This window comes from Neophocaena asiaeorientalis, unplaced genomic scaffold, assembly GCF_003031525.2.
Source record: "Neophocaena asiaeorientalis asiaeorientalis breed wild unplaced genomic scaffold, Neophocaena_asiaeorientalis_V1.1 scaffold461, whole genome shotgun sequence".
NCBI lineage: Eukaryota > Metazoa > Chordata > Mammalia > Artiodactyla > Phocoenidae > Neophocaena > Neophocaena asiaeorientalis.
The window spans coordinates 3,958,648-3,974,132 of record NW_020173230.1 but is presented as its reverse complement, the minus strand read 5'-3'; the positions used below and the strand labels follow the sequence as shown (position 1 = coordinate 3,974,132).

Genomic DNA, 15,485 nt, shown 5'->3' with positions numbered 1-15,485 from the left:
TGCGCAGGCTCCTCGATGCGGTGGCTTCTCTTGTTGTGCAGCACGGGCTCTAGGTGTGCGGGCTTCAGTAGCTGTGGCACGTGGGCTCAGTAGTTGTGGCTCGTGGGCTCTGGAGCACAGGCTCAGTAGTTGTGGCGCACAGGCTTAGTTGCTGCGCGGCATGTGGGATCTTCCCGGACCAGGGCTCGAACCCATGTCCCCTGCATTGGCAGGCAGATTCTTAACCACTGTGCCACCCGGGAAGCCCCAAACTGTTTTTACAATTCCTCTTGCGGGTATTAGGAAGCCACTGAAAGTTATTTTTTAACTTATGGGAAATGTAAAATCGTACCTGAAGATACACTGAGGAGTCTGGTGAGCCTCCATCATTTAAAGATGGAGGCAGAGGAGTGAGCTAACCAGACTGGGTGTTGGGTGAGTCACTGTGGTAGCACAGGGGGGATTGGAGGGGACCAGGCCTAGAGGCAGGGAGACCCTGTGGACCTGGACTTCATGCCTCAGGTGGGCCAGCCACTGACTAGGGTCGTGGCCGTAGATGGAGGTAAGGACTTCTGACTTGGTGGTTGGATTGGTTGTGAGAGGGAAGGAATAGAATGAGGCCTGGTGTACAGCTGCCGACAGAGATAATAAATCATCATAATTAAGGAGGAAGGACTAGGGCTTTTGCATGTGTGGTAACTCATTTCATCCCAATAGCAACTCTGTGGGGGAGGAACTTTGATTCCCATTTTATGTTTAAGGAAAGTGAGGCTCAGAGAACTCCGCAAACCTCCCAGGGCCAGCCAGCCAGCCCTTGGCAGAGCTGGGATTCAGCCCCAGGCATTCTTGGCCTCAGAGTCTGGGCTTCTCGCTGTGAGGCGATGGGGCGATGGGTGGGGTGATGGCTGTGGCTGTCGACGGGCGGAGCTGTCCCAGAGGCAGGGAGGTTTGGATGAGCAGTTCAGAAGAGCGGCGTGGGGTGGAGTGAGTGGGGCGGCCCGTGCCCGCCCCCCGGGAGTGAGCTTACGGAGACCCGGTTGGATGCCGGGAAGAAGAGCCCTTGAAGGACATGGAAGGACCAGTCAGAGAGGCGGTGAGGACGGTAGAGTGGGGCCGGGAAAGCCCCAGGAGGGGAGGCTTTCAGTCTGTCAGCTGCTCAGCCATCAGCCCTTTGCTGGGGCAGAGAGAACAGTGAGCAAAAATGTGGTGACTAGGAAGTCCCTGCCCAGTTTAGGTCTTCTCGTGGCATCCGACGCCACAGGTGTTTCAGGCCTGTGTGTGCGTGTGCGTGTGCGTGCGTGTGGTGCTGGTCTTGTTGGAGAGAGGTTGTGGGGGAATGGGCCCAACCTGCACGCACCCAGCTCCGTTCAGCTCTGCGGTCACTGAGGCTTTAATACCAATGCCGTGATCGCCTCTGCACACAGCTCAGAAGTGGTCTGGGTGCTGAGGAGCTCTTGAGGCTGGACCCGCTGCAGGCCACATCCTCTGTGTCCCCTGCCGCCTGGGCTCTCACAGCGATCCTGGAGGCAGGCAGGTATTTTAATCTCCATTTACTTGTCAGGGAAACAGACCCCAAAGGTTCAGGAACTGGGTCCCAGTGAGGAAAGTGTAGTAGACGAGCCAGCGGCCAGACACCGCCCCGCCTGAATACGTGGCTCTGGCTCGTACCTGAAGCTGGGGCCGCTGTGTGGGGCACCAGGGAACCAGGGATCCTGCGCCCACCCCCAAGAAGCAGGGTCTGGAGAGACCTCTCAGCTGGGCTGCAGTTACGCATTCGATTATGGATTTGGGAACACGCTCGCCGCATTGAGGTGAGCACCTGGGCACAGGGGTCTGCAGGTAGGTCTCCAGCCCGCGGATGTACTGCGGAAGGGCTGTGCGCCCCTCTCGCTGGTGGAGGATCCACCTCCGTGTCAGCCAGCCGCCTCAGGTGCTGGCTTTGCTGCCTGCGGCCCGGCCAGGGCCTCTTCTTAAGGGGTGTGGGGAGGAGTGGGCCTCCAAGACCGGGGCCAGGCTCCCACCCTGCGAGGGAGGAGGAGTGTCTGCATTTTACGCTACCAAGACCTGCCCAAGACCGGTCAGCCAGTGGGGAGTGGTACTGGCCTTGAGCCCAGCTCGGTAAGGCCAGGGCCAGCGGAGGGTAGGCTTGGACCTGAGCCCTGGTCACTAGACGGAAGGCCAACGCTGGACATCAGAAAGGGGGTGTCTGCACATCTGCCCATGTGCAGGACCTGCCAGGGGCTCCGGCAGATCAAGACGAGAGCAGGAAAAGCCGTGGCTGTCCAAGCTGTTATGCCGATTTGGGGGGGCGCTGTCCCTGAGCCCTTGCTATTGGGGAAGATGTGATGGCCCCTCTTGGTCCCCCCCTCCCCCCCACCGCCCAATCCTGTCCACTGGATGCCGCTTTTGTGAAGTGTTAGCTCTGGGGTGATTTTCACACTTTTTCACAAGAAGGCAGACCTGCAGGGCGCGGGCTGCTTGTCTGTGGGCGTCTAAGTTAAGGCCTCGCTGTCTGTGTCTTGAATTCGGAGGAGCAGGTCCTGCACTGAAAAGGGTAGGGGCGTTGTTCACGCTGGCCTCTCGCGGGGCTGACGTGGTGGCCTCAGGGATGTCTGCTCCCCAGCAGGCAGGGACCGGGCACCTCTTGGAGCAGAGTGAAGGAGACGGAGCAGGAGGGGGGACGTGGCCGTTTCAGATGGGCAGTCAGGGAGGGGCTGCCGCTCAGGGAGGGGCAGCCAGTGCAGAGGGGTCTCCTTGATGGGCGGGAACTGGTGCATGTTGGGGCAAGTACAAAGCTCCAGGGTTCTCCTAAGGGATTGTTCTCTTTTTCCCATCTATCTGCCCCTTGTGCCTGCTTGTCATTTGGCCCACCCGATGTTCAGTTCCAAGGGAACCCACAATTTGAGCCCAGGAACAACCTTGGGATGCTGGTGGCATCGAGTTACCTGATGAGCGGGCACCCAGTGTCCAGCCTCGGTCTTCTGATGTCCACTTTGGTGTCTCCTGCGGAGTGGCCACCACAACGCACCCTGTACTGCCCAGGCTGCCGGCCTCTGCTTCTGTCCCTGACTGGGCGCATTTGCCCCGCTGAGAGCCTTTGTTCTCTGGTGGAGGCCACAGTGGGCCCCCGTGGACCCCGAGGCCAGATCTCTCCTCACCACTCTGGATCGCCTCTGGAGTGGGCAGCAGGTCCACCTGGCTTGTCTGCTGTGCCCAGAGCCCTTGCCAGATTCTGAGCACCTAGAAAGCCCCCCTAAGGGAGGTGCCCGAGGGGAAGCCCAGAGCGCCCTTCCCTGGGGGAGGAGGTGCTTTTGAGCCTGACTAGGGACAGGGAGGATTGGGTAGAGGGTGCTGTGGACAGCAGGGTGGCTGAGAGTGTGGCAGGAATGGGGACTCCAGCGGGAGGACGTGCTGTGTTCCAGGTCCTTGGGGAGCGCGGGTGAGGGTCCGGCTAGGATGCGTGTGGAGCGCCAGGCTGAGGAGTGAGGCATCCCTCCTGCAGGCATCAGGAAGGAGGGACAAGATTGGACAGTCCACTCGGCGCGGCTGCCTGCTGCGGCTCCCTCACGCTGTGGGCTGCCCCTGTGCTCCCACCCAGGGCAAAGGGGACCGGAGAAGGAAGCCACGGCCTGGGACCTTAACTGCTCCAGAGGAGCGGCCCCAAGGGCCATGGGGATGCCTCGGTGGGGGAGCAGGCCCGGGGCAGCATTCCCGCTGGCCCGCCCCGCCCCGGCGATGGCGCTGAAGGCATCTAGGCGGGCCAGGTGCGGCGTGCAAAACAGGCAGCTCCGCACGGGGGCAAGCTGAGCAGGAGCTGAGGGGGCGCGGCCGAGGGGCCACAGAGCGAGGACCGTGAGCTCCAGCCCATCTGCGTTTCCATAGCTTGGCTGCGCCCTTCTGTGTCGCCCGTCTGCTCTCCTTCCTCATGCCTGGCACAGAGAGGCGCCCACCAGAACTGCTGAGGAGGCTTCCTGGGGTGGCATTCTGCCCTCTGCCCTCCCGAAGCAACAGACTCGCCCCCTGCATGCTCCAGGCACGGGCTGATGGGTTGCTTGCACAGACCCCTTTGGAGCTTGGGGCCAAGGCTCCCACCAGCCAGGCATTTCACTGGTTCCCGACCCAGAGCTTAGCCCTGCCGGCCCGGATAGGCCCTAGCAGCCTCGAGCAGCCGGATTCCCCGGGGAGATCGGCAGGTCCTGATGGCCGTTGACAGTGCCAGCTGGACACAGCCGGGATTTGTGGAGGTCACATGCTGAACGACTCCTTCTAACGTTTCTCCCCTCTCTGCATGTCTGATCTCGCACCCCGTGTAGGCATGACGAGTATTCTGATGTCAGCCATTGGACTCCCTGTGTGTCTTAGCCGCGCACCCCAGCCCGCCAGCCCTCCCGCCTCCTGTCTGGCCTCTAAAAGTCACAGCTCAGTTAAGAGATTGAGGAAAATGTCCATGAAAGGTAGTTCCTGCTCACAAATACTCTCTGGCCTCTGCTAAGTCTCCTCCGAGTCTTGCTGCCTCTGACTCTTCTGCACCGAACGCTCTTCTCTGACCACCACGGCCCTCCGCCGCTTCCTTCAAAGGGCCAGCCCATGTGGGGCTACTTCAGAGGGGTCCCCCGATGACCACTGCCCTGGCCGTCACACGGCCAGGGAGGAGGGGTTTCAGAACCGTTGGAAGGTGCTGTGAGTTTTAACAAAACTCAGGTGGAGGGGCCTGTGGGTAGTAAGTTCTAAACCTGCCATTTCTAAAGCCGATGATGGCTCTGCTTCCATCGTTGGGCCAGAGAAGTGTGACCGCCCCGGTGACCTTCAGGATGGTGTGAGAGGGGGCATGGCTCTGGCTCCGCCAGTCCTGGGTTTCCAGAGCTCACGGGCTTTGTGAACTCACACAAGCCTCCCGTTCATGAGCGGAGCGCCTCCTACAGGGCAGGTTGCTTGTGGGAGGAATAGGAAGTAAATCGCTTGGGAAGCGCCTGGCAAGTGGTAGTAGTACGGTGGTTGCTCTGATCCTGTTCACTGCCTGTCTAACCCCTGCCCAACGGGGGAGGAGGGAGGCCAGGGAGGGGCGGGGCTAACCCTGCCCAGCCCCACCCCACCCCTAGCAGTCGCTCCTGCCCTGCTCCCCCTTCTTACTCTGCCTCAGAGGCCGGCAGCTTCCTGAGGCACTCGGGTTTGCCCCGGGAAAACAAGGCTCTCAGCAGACGCTCTGGCCTTCCTGGGCTCGGATGTCCCTTTCGTGGGGTAGGCGGTCACCTGGCTGGCCCCCTTTGAGAAAAGTGGCTCCTGGAGAGTTACCTCCAGTTCTGAAAGGCTGCCTGGGCACAGGCAGGCAGGAGAGGTAGGGGTGCTGAGCCAGGCCTCACCGAAGGGATCCCAGGGTCCGGCTGGAGACTGGCCTGTCCCTAGTCGACGTGGCCTTCTAGACCAGTCTTATCTAGAAGGCCTCCTCCCCTCAATCAGAATAGAGTCCCAGCCAGCAGGATGGCCACCCGGTGCCGGTGGGGACTGTGCTTTTGCCTGGCTTTCTCCCCAGCGACCAGAGTCAGGGTCCTAGAAGTCTGTGTGTATGGGGGTGCCTGTGCGTGTGTGTGGGGTGCGTGGTCTTCCTTTGCCTCTAGCTGTTTTTCAGGTCATAGCAGCTAATGCCCTTACAGTGATCACGGCTTTGGTTGGTATTGGGTCCACTTTTTAGATGAGAGGACTGAGACTCAGAGGTGGCCTGATTTGGTCCCAGCCCAAGAGCCAGAATCCAACCTGACATCACCAGGTCCCTGCCCCTCTGCTCCCCTCATAACTGTCCCCTGGCCTTCTCTGGTCTAGAGGGAGCTCAGGCCTGTAAGTCTGCAGCCGCAGGCTGATGGCCGTGAGCTTGGGTTCACACCAGAGCCCCTCTGGTCTCAGGGTCTAGGACCAGGAGCTCCCCCTGACCCTGAGACAGGATGACAAGCCCTGCAGGGATCACTCTCCCCGGGCTGCGCTGGTCCCCCTGGTCCATCCCCTGTGCTCCGCTTTGCTGTCCCTCTGTGATTCTGCAGCTGCCTCTGCCTGGAGAACCCCGCCATGCTGATTCTCTTTCTAGCTGGGGGCGTTTCTTCTCCTTGGGGTGGGGCCTGTTTGGTGCAGGGCCTCTGCTCCGGGCTTCCTGCACAGGTGCACACAGAGGAGTGGGAGGTTTCGGGAGGAGGGGTCGGGGACAGAACTGTGGGCAGCTTAGGAATCGAGGAGGCCTGTCACTGACACCCCACAGTCCAGGGACAAGCCCAAGAAGACTGTGGTTTGCTGTGGCTGTGTGGCCGCCATCTGCAGTCGGTGTGCACACAGATGCCCCCATGGGGTAGGCACGCGCTACACACTTGACTCAGAAAACTTACTTCTCTTACCGAGACTTTCTTACAAGAATGATGAAAGCTGAGTAAAATAACACGGCCAGAATGTGCTCCAGAGTATCTGTTTTAGAAGCTGCTGTTTGACTCTTCCACATGTCCTCTGAAGCCTGGGACAGGTTTCCTGAGTGAAGGTGTGCAGGGCCCCGTCGTGGCTCCTGAGGGCTGTGGCCAGCTGCTGTCTCTGCCCCTCTTCCGTCTCCTCCAGGGCTCCTGGGGCCGGGCCCCCGGCGTGGGCCGGGAAGGGCTCAGCTGGCAGAGCTCCGGAGCGTTCTGCGCCTGGCCCAGGTCTCTCCTCTCCTGCACGCTAACCTTCCCCTCTGAGCCGCCCTAACATCCCTCCCAGCAACTTGGACCGCTCACTGTCGTCCTTTCTGTCTCGTTCCAGCATCTCCAGTTCGTTCTCCTCGGGACACCACTTATGTTCTTCTCTCTTTTAGGAGGGCCTCCAAAGCCAGAGCCAGAGCAGGTGATAAAAAACTACACAGAAGAGCTGAAGACGGCCCTGGATGAGGTGCGTGTCACGGAAACCACGCTGCTTTTGGTTTTGTTTGGAAATGAGGGGTGGCTTAGACGAGGACGCCAGCCTGTCCCCTGCTGGAAGGTGCTTCCTGAGGAGCCTCTGGTCTCGTTCAGAGAGCCATCCTGCCCGCCTGGCTGTTGGGAGGGCCGGTCGGGGTTCCTGTGGTTAACCCAGCCTGCCAGACCCCCGTCACGGCTGCACCTGGACCTCTCTCTGCTGAGCCTCGCTTCGGGGCTATGGCACTTTTCTCCGATTTGAATGGAGAGTCCTGGAGAATCTGGAGGGGTGGGGGTCAAGGTCATTCGTGCCAGTCCAGAGCCGAGGACTCTCTTCCCTCTTTCTCCTGCAAACTGAGTGCATAGGAAGCATCTGGCTGGTAAAGGTTTGGACAGAAACCTGAAAGGCATCCTCCCGTTGGCCCCTCCCTCCAGCCTGCTCTGCCCTCCCCCTTCACAGCTGTCTGTCTGTCTCTGCCTTTGTGCTCACCCAGCACAGCTGGGCTGCTTTGCCCCCCGCCACCCCCCTCCAAGCTGCCGGCTACACAGCCGACACGTGGCCACGATGACTTAGTACCCGCTGCTCACAGCCTCTCAGCTGGGCCCCCAACGTGTAAGATGAAGAAGCCCCAGCCCCGACCGTGGCCGTCAGGGCCTCCCGGGATCTGGTCCTCCCCCCACCTCGCCTTGTCTCCTGCACCCTGGTTGCCCCTTGCCCTGCAGGTGCGCCGCCCCTCCCAGCGGAAACGCTGGCTCCCGCTTCAGAACGCTTTCTTCTCTCTACCCGAGGGCCCGTTCCCGTGCTTGTGCGTCTGACAAGTTCCCTTTCCCTTGTAAAGCCCAGCGCTGAGGGCCCCTCCCGTACTTACCTCTGCCTGGCTGTTCTGGCCGCCGTCTCCGCCTGTGCTTCAGTTGTTATGCCGGCCCCCATGCTTGGTGCTGCCTGCCGTCCCCTCTGCTGTGGTGACGGTGAGCCCTCTGTGCTCCCAGCCTCCGGAACAAACAGCTGTCAGATTGAGTTAGACTGGGGTGAGGCACTTCAGCAGATGAAGGCCGGTCCTACAGGACCCACCCACTGTGGCACAGGGGCCGTGGGTGAGCACTCCCCGGGTTGGGTCTCCCTCCAGGACTGCATCATCTGTATGGAGAAGCTGTCCATGGCGTCCGGCTACAGCGACGCGACCGACAGCAAGACCTTCGGGCCGGTGGCTGTGGGCCGCTTGGCCAAGTGCAGCCACGCCTTCCACCTGCTCTGCCTGCTGGCCATGTACTGCAACGGGAACAAGGTACCCATGGCCCACCAGGGCCAGGGGTGGGGGTCGGGGTCTCCTTCCCGCAGCCTGTACCCGTCATGTTGCACTTAAGCAGGTGACTGGGGCTGCCGTGTGAGGGGCCCAGGACCCGCTCGGAGGCAGCCTTGAGATGTCTGCAGCCCTGGCCCTGCAGCAGGATGGGCCTGGGGGTGGCAGGCGATGCCTGGCTGCCCTGCCTTTGATGTAGTTCAGCCGGAGTGGACAGGTCAGGGGGACGGAGAGAACGAAGGCCCGTGGTGGGCCTTGGGGCCTGGCCTTTGCGCAGTGTCCCCGTGCCATCGTGTACCAGCCAAGATGCCAGCTTATCAGTCCACCGTTCACAGGGTTTTCTTTTTCATCTTAAACATGACTCGGCTGTGCAAGCTTTTGCTCACAAACCTCATTTTCTTACCTGATGCCAGTCTCTGGGTACCTTGTCCCTTTAATGAAAATGGCATGAGTTTCTGGGTTAAAACTTATCTGTCCAAGGAAGCTTCTAGAATCAAGTTTCTTTGCGAGGAGGCTGCCTGGGAGTTGGGCAATGCGCCTGGGACCCACTGTGTGACTCGGGGCCAAACCTGTGTCCCTGTGGGCCTCTTTCCCATCTAGCCAGTGGGGTGGCTGGCCTGGGTGCCCTCTCAGGGGCCCCGGCTCAGTCCACGGCATTCTGCCTTGTCCCAGGATGGAAGCTTGCAGTGTCCTTCCTGCAAAACTATCTATGGGGAGAAAACTGGAACCCAGCCCCGGGGGAAGATGGAGGTGTTCACGTTCCAGGTGTCCCTCCCCGGCCACGAGGACTGTGGGACAATCCTCATAGTCTACAACATTCCCCATGGCATTCAGGTAAGGGGCCCCGGCACAAGAGGAGCCTCCTCGGATCTTTCTGGAATCAGCCCTTCTCGGGTGCTGTCCTTTCTCTCCCCCTCCTAGCAGTCTGCACACCCCAGGTCACTGTGAAGGTGCCTAGGCTGCCAAGTCAGGCCACCAGCAACCAGGAGGCACTGGTGCTGGGGGCTAGAGCCAGCTCCTAGGGTTGTGGAAACAGAGAGGTGGCCCTAGCCCTTTCCTGAGCCAGGGAGGGCTTCTTGGAGGCAGAGGCATCTTCGCTGGACTTGTACTGGGTGGAAGGCCAGCAAGCATCTAAGCAGGAGGAGCGCTTTTATTGGGCCGGCCGGCCAGCGAGCCCACAGGGGCAGAGCACAGGGTGGGGAGGGCTGGCTGGCCTGACTGCTCTTGAGGGACCCGCTTAGTGGCCTGATCCAGGCCTGCGTGGGGCGTGCGGGGACAGGAATCCAAGCTCATTGGGGACCCAGACGGGAGCCCTGGCCCCTGAGGTCTCTGCCTTGGACCAGGTTGGGGGATCTCAGAGCCTGGGCAGGTTGGGAAGATACTGGGTAGTGGGGGCCAGGAGTCTGACGGGATGTCACTCGGTTTTGTCTAATTAGGTGCTTCCCCTGGTTTCCCTCCAGTTCTCCGTGGCTCAAAGTGAAATTTAGAAACACTCCAGACAGCAGTAGAGCCACAGAGTGGGAGGGGACTTTGGAGTTGTACATGGCGTGTCACCGTGTGGCCGAGGGCACAGCAAGGGCTGTGCGCGGTTCCAATCGCCAGCCTCTGTCCAGCCTGCCGCCACTGTCTCGGGCCCCACTCCGGCCACTTCTAGGGCGAGAGTGGAGGGGCTGTGTGCCCAAGTGAGGGTGTCAGGCGGTGGGCCCTGTCATCCAGTCCAGAGAGCCCCGTGCCCAGAGGGCCTCCAGTGAAGCAGGCGCTTCCGTCCCAGCCTCTAAGGGATCCGGGCTCTTCGGGGAAGTGGAGGGAGTTAGCCGGAGTGTCTGACGCCGGGCTGAGCGGCCCGGGTTCAGGGAGGGCAGTCGTGGGTGGGCGCCGTGTTCACGGTGGGTCTTCAGAGCGAGACGTGAGACGGCGGTCGATTTGGTTGGTCACTTGAGCGCAGCAGTAGCCCCACCTGGAAGGCAAAGGGGTGAGGCTGGGCACCCGTGTCCGAGCACCTCTGCAGCCGGAGGGCCCCTCGGCTCCCACTCCCCGCATCTGTGTGCCTCCTGCAGGGCCCAGAACACCCCAACCCTGGAAAGCCGTTCACCGCCAGAGGGTTTCCCCGCCAGTGCTACCTTCCGGACAACGCCCAAGGCCGCAAGGTGAAGGCCCAGCCGACGCCCCTGGGAGCGGCCCCCCCTTCCCCCCGGCTGGCAGCTCTGGGCCCGGCTGTCTGTGTGCAGTGGGAGGCCGTGGGGTGGGGAGGGCCCAGCTCGGCGGCCACACCAGACCTGCCTCTGCCCACCTTACTGCGACAGGCAGAGGGGCCCCTTCCCGGGGACCTGCTGTACGTTAGGCATCCCAGGTGCCCGGGGTCCAGGGAGAGACGAGCTGACCTCACCGGTGCTCCAGTGGGAGGACGGGATGGGGAGGCGCTGGGGCCGTTCTACCTGGGTGGTGGGGGCAGCGGCCTGCAGAGCCACCTCTGCGCTGAGACCTGAGTTGGGACTTCCCAGCTCTCCGAAGGCCGGGGAAGAGCGTGCCAGGCAGACAGAAGAGCCGGTGTGGTGGCTTCGGGGTGGGGACAGCTCCGAGGGTGTGAAGAGGCTTAGGGAGGTGAGGGGGTGTCGGGGTGGGTGTCTGCTCTCCAGGCCAGCCTTGGGAGCTGGGGTTTGTTCTAAGCGCTTGTTCACGGCCCCCTTCTCCCCCCCCTCCCCGCCATTCCCTCCCCTTCCCCCTCTTCCTGCCTCCCCACCATCCCCTCCCCCTTGGGCAGGTCCTGGAGTTGCTGAAGGTGGCCTGGAAGAGGCGACTTATCTTCACAGTAGGGACGTCCAGCACCACGGGGGAGACCGACACGGTGGTGTGGAACGAGATTCACCACAAGACAGAGATGGACCGCAACGTGACAGGCCACGGCTACCCCGACCCCAACTACCTGCAGAACGTGCTGGCCGAGCTGGCCGCCCAGGGGGTGACTGAGGACTGCCTGCAGCAGCAGTGAGCTGGGGGCGCAGGCGTGCCCCACCGGAGCCCAGGCTGCTCCTGCCTGCCTGTCCCCATCCCCCGGCCCCCCAGGCCCGGGCCTGCGTGGGACCTGGGTGAGCCTGGGAGTCATACTTGCGAGGGCTTTGGATGCAGCTACCTCAGTGCGTGGGCCCCTCCGTCCTCGGTGGGCCGCGTTGGGCCATCGGTGCTGGGGGCCCTGCAGGGGGTGAGGAGAGACTGCCTGCTGTGCCCCCAGCCAGGGGCAGGCCTGGGTCTGGGTCAGCTTCTCATACCTCAGATGTTCTATTTGCAATAAATGCCCTATAGCCAAAGTCAGCGGGCCCTGGTGGGTTTGTCAGTGGAGAGGCTGCGTGTGTGTGTGTGTGTGTGTGTGTGTGTGTAAAATCTGATGTGTGAAGGCCAGCACACACATGTCCTGCTGCGTCAGAACAGGAAGGGGACTTACAGGCTGCCCATCCAACCCCCTATATGAAGAAACCAAGGCTACAGTGAGGCCAGGAGCCGGGCGCTGACCTGAGCTGCTCCCGGGCCCCGCCCCAGTTCTCCTTGCAGTGCGCAGTCCAGCAGCTCTGCCAGGGCCCCTCCCATCTCCTTCCCCAGGGTTCTGGCTTTCTAAGCACTGCTCACATGGGGCAGGTGCTGCTGTCTTCATTCTACAGGTGAGGAAACAGGTTCAAGGGTACAGTGACAGCGGTAGAGCCGGGACTGGAATCCCGGACAGGATTGATCTGACCCCATCCTCAAAGTTCTCATCCTTCCCAACCTTCTTAGAAGGAGGATCCAATACTCGCAGGCTTGCTGTCTGCCTGGCGGGGGTGAGTGTGGCCTGGGGCTGAAGAGACACACACCGAGTCACCGAGTGACATAAGGGATGTGGGGGAGGGGGTTTGCGGGAGGGGGTTTGCTTTCACAAGCCCTTCTCGTATAAGAAAAGGACTGAAATTCTTTGACGCGCTGGTACAAAGATGAATATATGTTAGAGCATTTTCTTTCATCTAGAAGTTCCTTTTTTTTTTCTTTCTGATTTTAAAAGAAATTTAAGCATTTTTGTGGACCCCTAGCAGTATCGTGGGCCCTGGGCACTGTGCCCACTGCCTCGTGAAGTTGGCTGGGGAGGGCAGGGAGGCCTCCATAGAGAAGCTGGACCCCAATCCTGTTTGGTTCCACGGTGAGACTCGCTCCACTGCTCACAGGGCACAGGAGTTGGGTGGGCACCCGAGTGCCACCCTCATGCTCGGCTCCCACCATTACAGCACAGTGAGAGTCAGAATTGGAGAAAATGTTCGCAAATCCTATGCCTGATAGGGGTCTCGTATCCAAAAAATATCAAGAACTCTTACAACTCAACAATAAAAAGACAGATCCCCAATTTTTTTTAAATGGGCAAAGGACTTGAATAGATATTTCTCTGAAAAAGATACACAGATGGCTGACAAGCACGTGGAAAATGCTCAACGTCATTAGGGAGACGCAAATCAAAACCACAAAGTGATACCACTTCATACCCATTAGGGTGGTTATTATTTTTAAAAAAGCAGGGAATAAATATTGGTGAGGATGTGGAGAAATTGGAACCCTCATCCACGGCCGGTGGCTATGTAAAATGTAGCCACTTCGGAAAGCAGCTGGGCAGTGCCTCAGAAAGCAGTTACCATATGACTCCACAATTAAAACTACCAGGTAAATATCCAAGAACTGAAAACATGTCCACGGTAGCACTCGTAATAGCCAGAGAGTGGGAGCAACCCCAATGTCCATCAGCTGATGCATGATACAATGTGATGTATCCATGCAACGGAATGCTGTTCAGCCAGAAAACAGAATGAACTATCGACACGTACAACATGGATGAGCCTTGAAAACATTGTGCCAAGTGAAAGAAGCCAGACAGAGAAGGATGCACTGTGTGATTCACTTCATATGAAATATGCAGAAGAGGCACATCCGGAGAGACAGAAAGTAACTTAGTGGTTGTCCGGGGGAGAGGGAATTGGGGGTGACTGTTTTAGTGGGTACAGTGTTTCCTTTTGGGGTGGTGAAAAGTTTCTGGAATCTGGTGATTTAAGGCCAGTGAATTTTAAGAGGAAGTCTACAGGGGCTTCTAGGAAAGCTTATGTTTTTCTGATAAAAGAGAGAGATTGGATAACACCCCCCTGCTCCTCCCTTCTTCCTACTTTGATTGAGGATATGATGGCTGGAGCCACAGCAGCCATCTTGCTACAATGAGAAAAAGGCCAAGAGAATCTCAGAGACATTGACCCTATCGTCATTTGACCAAGCCCATGCCAGCAGCTGTCCTCCTCCAGGATTCTTGTAAATAAAAATAAATCCCTCCTTGTTTAAGCAAAACAAAAGCAAACAACCCCCCCTAAAAAAACCAAAGCCCCCAGAAAACAAAAACCACTGAACTGTACATTTTAAAATGACATGGTATGTGAATTATATCTCAATTTTTAAAACACATACAGGGAATTCCCTAGCAGTCCAGTGGTTAGGACTCCACGCTTTCCCTGCCGAGGGCCTGGATTCAGTGCCTGGTCAGTCAGGGAACTAAGATCCCACAGGCCGTGTGGCACAGCCAAAAAAAATTAAAATTTAGATATTTAAAAAATAATTAAAAATTTAAAAATACATATATAGTGAGAACCCGTGGGAGTAATGTAAGTAGGGCAGGTGTCCCCAACGCCCAGGATGAAGACCGGTACCCATCTGTGGAAAAATTGTCTTCCACGAAACCGGTCCCTGGTGCCAGAAAGGTTGGGGACCACTGAAGTAGGGGACTTGCTAGCTGTCAAGGGCTCTACAAGCCTTTCTCTGAGTCCATGTGATTCCTTTGGACGAAGGAACTGGGGAGTGAGGGAGGATGCGGCCTCGTGGAGGAAGGGCAGGGTGCAGAGATGGCAGCAGGGCCAGGGGTGGTGATGGGGCTGGCATCAGACAGGTTGGGGCTGCCCACTTCCTTCCCTGGGTGGGGATAGAAGGCCAGAGGGAGGCTCCTGGCACCTGGGGTGCAGGAATCTCTGGCATGTGGCCCTGAGCCCTTGTATCCAGAGATCAGCCCTCCTCCCCAGGGCTGGGAGGCTGGGTGGGACCCAAATTCAGACATGGGCCTCTGGGGTGACCTGGCCTGCATCTTGGGGGTCCAATGACCTCTCTCGCTCAGCTCCAGCGGCCCTGCTCCTGCCCTCCTAACTGGCCCTGGCCTGCCCCACACCGGAGCCCTGCCCAGCTCCCTCCCCGTGGTGGGCTGGGCTGGGAGGAGGAGTGAGGGTGAACTTGCATTTTCAGGTCTTTCAAGCCCTCGGCCAGGGGGCAGCCTGACTAACCAGCTCCTCCAGGCCCGCGGTGTTGGGGGAGGGGGTGAGGCCGAGCCCCAAGCTGTGGATGCGTGGGTGCTCTGCAGGCCATCATGGGGCTCCCCTGGAGGCAGCTGTGCCCTTGTCTGCTGCTCCTCGTGTTGCTGGTGTGGCCCCAGCCCTGCATGAGCCTGGGTGAGTGGGGGTCCCGGGATGGGTGCCCCTGGCCAGATCCAAGGGGCTGGGGCACCTGCCGGGACCCTGGGAGCCCGCCCCCTCCGATTGGGAGAGGCAGCCCCAGGGGCAGTGGGCCCTGGGCCCTCACCCCTATCTCCACGGCCGCAGAGCTCATCCCCTACACGCCGCGGATAACAGCCTGGGACCTGGAAGGGAAGGTCACGGCCACCACGTTTTCCCTGGAGCAGCCGCGCTGTGTCCTGGAAGGGCACGCCAGTGCTGCCAGCACCGTCTGGCTGGTGGTGGCCTTCAGCAACGGTATGTCCTGGTGCAGGCCTGGGGCTGAGGAGAGCTGCAGGGGCCCTGGGAACCCCTCACAACTGGGTGTGGATTGGGAGTTTGGGCTTTATCCAGAGGGCCCTCTGAGAGGTGACAAAGCCTCATGTGAGGCATGGAGGGCCAGGGCTGGAGGCCTTGGACCCAGCCAGGGGCTGTGGCGAGGTCCCATCCGCTCCTCCCCTCCGGCCCCAATCTGTTTGTCCCTCACTCCTGCAGCCTCCAGGGACTTCCAGAGTCCCCAGACACTGGCTGAGATCCCAGCCTCCCCGAGGCTGCCGACGGATGGCCACTACATGACGCTGCCCCTGACCCTGGATCAGCTGCCCTGTGAGGACCCAGTGGGTGGCAGGGGGGGCGCCCCGGTGCTTAGGGTGGGCAATGACGCCGGCTGCCTTGCTGACCTCCAGCAGCCACCCTACTGCAACGCCCCCCTCCCCGGCCCTGGACCTTACAGGTGGGTCACCCAACCTGGACCTTGGGAGAAGGCTGTGCTGGGAGAG

General features: G+C 59.9%; 2 protein-coding genes across 7 annotated transcripts in view; both read left to right on the top strand.

The window, feature by feature from the left end:
* DTX2 (deltex E3 ubiquitin ligase 2) overlaps positions 1-11,484 on the top strand; it is a 33,710-nt gene extending 22,226 nt beyond the window's left edge. For 4 of the 6 annotated variants that reach the window (XM_024745449.1, XM_024745448.1, XM_024745447.1 and 1 more), the window contains 6 exons: positions 4,293-4,433; positions 6,800-6,873; positions 8,006-8,164; positions 8,852-9,013; positions 10,237-10,326; positions 10,941-11,484. In XM_024745449.1, coding sequence (XP_024601217.1) covers positions 4,293-4,433; positions 6,800-6,873; positions 8,006-8,164; positions 8,852-9,013; positions 10,237-10,326; positions 10,941-11,168 — 854 coding nt within the window. In that variant the 3' untranslated portion in view covers positions 11,169-11,484. The remainder of the gene's footprint in view (positions 1-4,292; positions 4,434-6,799; positions 6,874-8,005; positions 8,165-8,851; positions 9,014-10,236; positions 10,327-10,940) is intronic. The other 2 variants (XM_024745452.1, XM_024745451.1) reach the window with 1 other exon arrangement.
* Positions 11,485-14,485: 3,001 nt separating this feature from the next.
* Positions 14,486-15,485, top strand: part of UPK3B (uroplakin 3B) — a 3,849-nt gene continuing 2,849 nt past the window's right edge. The window contains exons 1-3 of the mRNA XM_024745454.1: positions 14,486-14,664; positions 14,815-14,964; positions 15,202-15,439. Coding sequence (XP_024601222.1) covers positions 14,583-14,664; positions 14,815-14,964; positions 15,202-15,439 — 470 coding nt within the window. The 5' untranslated portion in view covers positions 14,486-14,582. The remainder of the gene's footprint in view (positions 14,665-14,814; positions 14,965-15,201; positions 15,440-15,485) is intronic.